This window comes from Desarmillaria tabescens, assembly GCF_030435595.1.
Source record: "Desarmillaria tabescens strain CCBAS 213 chromosome Unknown EV420scaffold_79, whole genome shotgun sequence".
NCBI lineage: Eukaryota > Fungi > Basidiomycota > Agaricomycetes > Agaricales > Physalacriaceae > Desarmillaria > Desarmillaria tabescens.
This window is the reverse complement of record NW_026848378.1, coordinates 127,985-133,558: the sequence shown is the minus strand read 5'-3', so window position 1 is coordinate 133,558 and position 5,574 is coordinate 127,985. Positions and strand designations below refer to the sequence as shown.

General features: G+C 45.8%; 1 protein-coding gene across 1 annotated transcript; it reads left to right on the top strand.

Annotated features, from left to right (window-relative positions):
* Positions 1-1,823: 1,823 nt before the first annotated feature.
* Positions 1,824-2,897, top strand: EV420DRAFT_1486065 (uncharacterized protein; the record flags this gene model as incomplete). Its single annotated transcript, XM_060470342.1, has 2 exons — positions 1,824-2,031; positions 2,092-2,897. 2 exons carry the CDS (start codon positions 1,824-1,826, stop codon positions 2,895-2,897), a joined length of 1,014 nt encoding a protein of 337 aa, XP_060323491.1.
* Positions 2,898-5,574: the final 2,677 nt, after the last annotated feature.

Here is a 5,574-nt window from a genome sequence, read left to right as displayed (position 1 = left end):
GCGTGGTCTATGCTCTTGTTTGTCTGATTAGATCATGATTGTTTCCACAGGCTCCAGCGCATGCAGAGCGTCTACTTAGGTCGGCGCTATGCGAGGGTCCCTTAATGGCCTAGGATCATTTTCCAGACATTACATGACCCAATCAAGCTCGAACCACATTTCTTTTGTGGTCGACATATGATGACGCCCTCATGTCCCTGATGTCTTGAACGGGGACGCAGTTTCAAATCTCCACGAAATTCGCGACGTGTGCTACCAACCGTTGAAGAACTGGCGTATGGGTACAGATTATATTCTATTCAAGCCACATAACACGACCTCCCGCAGCTCTGCGACATCGTATTGGAAGCATCAATGTAGCCATCAAGGCACCGAGTCTAGTATGTGGCCCTTTGATCACACCTATCACGCTTGGCTGGCGGGGGAGAAGGGAGAAGAAGCATTGGACTGACCTGTGTATTGTCTTCGAGATTCCTTGGCCATGCAGACACTACTTAGGAATGCCGCTTCAGTGAGCCATCCGATCCCGTCAATGTGGGAAATAGTGACTTACAGATGACGAAACAGCAAACCATCACTCGCCGAAAGAAACGGTCGAAAACTGGTTAACCTTATGACTACTCTGTATCTGTATCGGAAGGCATTCAGGTGCGTGTTTGCTCTTGTATTTCATTATCTCCAAATTGATCATAGTTTGACGAGATCTGGCTTAGATTGCGGAACGCCAAAGGTAATACTGGCTGAATTTTGTGTCATGGGGGCCTGCAATACAGAAGAGCTTTTCTATAGCAAAAATAACAGGAGGATTGTGTGTAATAATCATTTTCTCCCTGCACCAAGTCAAACTCATCAGTTTCCCTAGTTATTTTATCCTCGTTCAGGTTATCATAACATGGTGCCTAGTCTTCCCGACTTTGCAAGTAGGTGGTTGAATGCTGCATTATCGGCAGGATTACAGAGCTCAGAGGTTACTTCCTTCAACTTCCCGTTGATTTATTTTGTGTCTAGTGCGAGGTCTCGACGGAGACATTCTCATGGAATTGATGATATACCTCCGATGTACGTTGATGGAAACGGACAAAGACAAGGAAATTTCCTAACGCCACCTATTTTCAATTTTATTGTCTTGATTCTAATCAATGCCACCGACGTCTATGCATGTACTATGGGTGATCAGCATGTGCAACTGAGCCGGGATATGCAAATTGAGTTTCTCGATACATTCCCTTTAGTTTTGGACCTCAGAAATTTTCACAGATGTAGAAATGATGTATCTCAGGACTGCACAACTGTCAAAACTTCAAATTTTTGAGAGCGCGTTGCATGAGATATGAAACAGTACCGAAAGTGGGTTACTGTATTAGGCTGCAGTACCCTATAACTGCATATAGTACAAAGCTAAAGGCTGGGAAAGACTAGTAAATGTACTATAGTCATAATATAATTCCCGACGAAATCCTCCTCGAAATCTTCGCTTTCGGAGCCCTCAGTACCCAAGATACAAATTTCTCGTTCCTAATATCCACCGTCTGCCAACACTGGCGGTCCCTAGCCATCCATGAATCGCGCCTCTGGACTTGTCTCACCATCACCACCGACACAGACCCACCTCCCATACCTGTCGATTCTGATTCCCACCTTGCCACCATCTTCCCTAGAGAGGCCATGTCATACTCGAACGTTCTGGAGATCTAGATCTTTTCCTTGAAATCGAAACTCCGGATGGACGTAAACGAACGGAAAACTTCACGGACCATCATTTCTTCTGCCTCTCTTTCCTCCTCTCCCGGCACACTCATCGAATCCAGACGTTCCGTGTGGAGATGGAGGGCTGGAAGCCGATTGTCCTCCTCTGTAGTGATTTCCGTGGGAAGGAAATGCCGCGATTGCACACATGGCTCCTGGTCAATTTGGCGGATGTTGAACGTGATGATTACTTTGGCGACAAATACGTCGTTGACCCAATTCACATACTTGAGTATCCGGATGAAGACGCTCTGCCTGTAACGTCTGAGGAGCTACAAGAGCACAGTAGGTTGATGTACCCCGCTCTCGGACATGCTCACTGCTCCGGAGTCCCTATGAATTGAGGCCTATTCTGCGGAACGAATTTGCGGAAATTGTGTTTGGAGAACCAGCCATGGAAGGAACGTTTGTCGATTGAGACCATACGTGGGATACTATCCAACAGCAAGGATACTCTGGAGGTCCTCAGCCTCGCCTTTGTCATCGATCCCATCTATAACAACGCCCCTCGTCCAGAGTCTCGTCTGACCCTTCCTCATGTCTGTTCCCTCAAGCTCGAATACCTAATCTCCGATGAAGCCAAGAACGTTTTCCGGACGTTCGACTTTCCTGGGATTCGCAAACTGACTCTGCGGAATCGGCGAGATGACCTAGACGATAGTTATGTTCTCATCGAGCTAATGAAGTACTTTCACCTGGAACAGCTAGTCGACCTCGAGTTGACTGGAATTTGGGTTCTTCCGGAAGATTTTTCCGAACTGGAGGTACTGAAAGACGATGAGATTCCGGAGGACTATTTTGTGATACTTAAACTCTTTCGCCGGTTGACACAAGTCGGGCGGTTCACGTTGCAGAATTGTTGTAATGATTTTTTGAGGTTTCTGAATTATAGGGATCGAGGGGGGCCTTTGAATTTGTCTGGGATCAAGCATCTGGTTGTGAAGGAGCATACGGAAAAGGCGAGTGCTGGTGTGGTGGTGGTATTCATACAAGATCGATTGGAACTTGGCATGGTGAATGGGGTTTATGAGGGTTCAGTTTTGGAGAGTTTGATCCTTGATGTGCAGGCGGATGTGCAGGCAGAGATTAAGTCTCTTGGAGACCTTGCATTTGCGAAAGAGAAAAAAATTACGTATGAGTATGATGGGTAGATTAATTGCCCGGTACTCGCCTTAGTAGGTCCTATCATTAGGCAGGGATACAGTGGAACGGACGGCGGCACTGGGAAAGTCAACATCTTAGATTCAGTGCTTATATTTACCGAAAATTCACGGTTTACAGAATCCAGATATTTAAATGCCTTTTAACTGACGGCATGCTATATTTCTCGAAGTTGTCATGCATAGAATATTCGAGATCAGTGTGAGTGAAAGGCGAGAGTGAACACGAGAAGAGCCGGAAGCTCATTCAAATGATTGAACGAGGACGGGAAAGAGGGATGCTGATTCTCTGGGGTCTGTCTCTGTGAGTCATATTCTGGTATATGGAGAGATTGCGTATAGATAGCCGATTATGAGAGTATGACACCGCATTTGCGACCGAAAGGATGGAATTGATATCTCAAAATACAAGAGATTTCTGGTTGAATATAGAATATAGCCAAAAATGAGGCGCAATATTAATGCACTATGAAGATTATCTCTAAATGCGCAATAGTGAACAGGTAACCTGCTAGTACGAATGCAGCGACGATGGTTCGATTCCATTGGTTCGCAATCCCGAGAACCATAATAATATTTTTATGTACTAATCATAGTGAGCTTACTTCTTAGAGAGTGTGTATTTCTCTTTCGTATTTATGGTCACAACCAAGTTACAGGATTGGCGTACGGTCTACTTTTGAAGCGAGTTAATGTTAGATCGTTGCTGTTCAAGCCACCGGTTGGTTGTCCTGGTCTAGCGATGCTATCTGTTGAGTTTAATTGGTATATATTTTCCTTGATCTTGAGGTGGATGCCGCCGCTAGGATTCGAGATGGCGGTTTTTGTCACTTTGGCCTCTCTTTGGAGTCGAAGTTGGATGAAAGTAGCCGGTAGGATGAAGGCCGGTCCGGGAGTGTTGATTGCCGACATCTGTAATTTCAAACTTCGACAGGCTTCCTTTTCTCTCTCATGCTTTAGTCACGCTTGCTCTGCTCTGACGGTCTATATCAGCATTACATGCTCTCTCGATACCCTTCAAGTTTCAAGTTGAACACGTCAGTCAACTTGGAATGGTAAACAGGGATCAGAATGACAAGTCTCAGGAGAAGGCTGGTGAGCGGTATAATGGTGTGTCGTTGCGCACATACCAATTTTTCCTTCCCTGAAGTTGATTAGGCGCAGGTCCTCCATCTACGTTGTTGACAATACTGGTCATGTCATCTTAGTCCCTCCGCGGTTCCGACGACCGTCGGTCTTAATCGCGCGAAGATAGCTATCCAAACTGCACGCATCTTCACCCTCCCGGTAACCCAAATCAGTGATATCTCACCGCGAGCCTTTTCGTTCTGCTTTCCATCTCCACTGCTAACCCATGAAACAAAGACTGCGTCAGATTTGCACTACTATCATGACGATCTCATCCGGAATGTCTTCTTGTCGTCATTACAGCATGGCAAGCCGATCCTTAGCGGCAAACGACCGTGAATGCTTTTTCCAACCGGTTCTTTAGGCAAGGCTCAGCTTTTTGGTGAAGCTTTTATGCTGAATGCTATTGTTAGCGTGGTCAAGATGATAGTGTCTCCCTCCTGCAGTCGTATCACTTCCGAAACCTTGAGCAGATGCTTGAAAATCAATGACGATGGTGTGCAGTCTTATTTATCCTTATCGTCCGTAGATCAAACCAATAATGTCTGTTGTCAGGCTTGCAATGATTTGAATCACAGAACAACGACACTCCATCGTAAGCAATCTCCTTCCTTTCTCAAGATTTTCAACCGTAACGGTACTCTGTTTGTCCATAGAGGGCCGAGTTCTCAACTTGGGATAAATTTTTCACTTTCAAGTTCATCGTGGGATAATCGTGGCGATTTCTGACTAGTATAACTCCTACGCACCTATTTCGGCAAGGATGTCTATTCCCCTCGCGCGTTGTCGAGATCTGATCACTCCTTGACAGTGAGCGAAAACACCTCTGTTCTTCCGCTGTAAGCTAACAGTTTTTGATATTCACAGAGCTGTGCCGGAATTTCGGCGTTCTCACCGGTTAAATTTTGCTTCTTCGCCTTCACCGTCAACCCCTGATGTCACCAGTTATGTCTTCGAACAAGGCATTTGCCTGGATGATCGCGGTCGGATTCCGCGCCGCGGAGGTTCGTAAATGCCGTTTATTTTGTAGTTGGCGAAACAAGAAACAATTTCTGAAGACGTAACTAGATCCGATCAAGAGAGCCCATTTTCGCTATCAAGGCAACCAAGCGAAGACTATCGGTATTTCATAACATTGGTAAGAATACTTCTTCTTTGCTGAAGAATTATTAGCATCAATAAAGGTCTGCTCATTAATAGGATGGATGACTGCCTAGCTGAGGAGACGCCCACATTTCCAAACATATTCCTCTTCATGGAACCGTTCACGCTGGCGAGCCGATACCTATCTGGCTTAGCCTTTTGCTGATGTTGACTGGATGCTGATTCTCGAACGATATCATGATATCTTGATTGCGTCCGAATACCCATCTGGTTCACTACACCTTCGGCATTCCAGTAACATGCACCGAGTTTATCTAGTCCCGTGATCCTGTCAGGCCAGGTAGGTCACTTGTCGTCTCGCCCTTCTGTTTTCCGTCTCTTCAGCGTCATAAGTCCCCACACAGATACCTATTCTCCCGGTCTCGTCTGTTACATC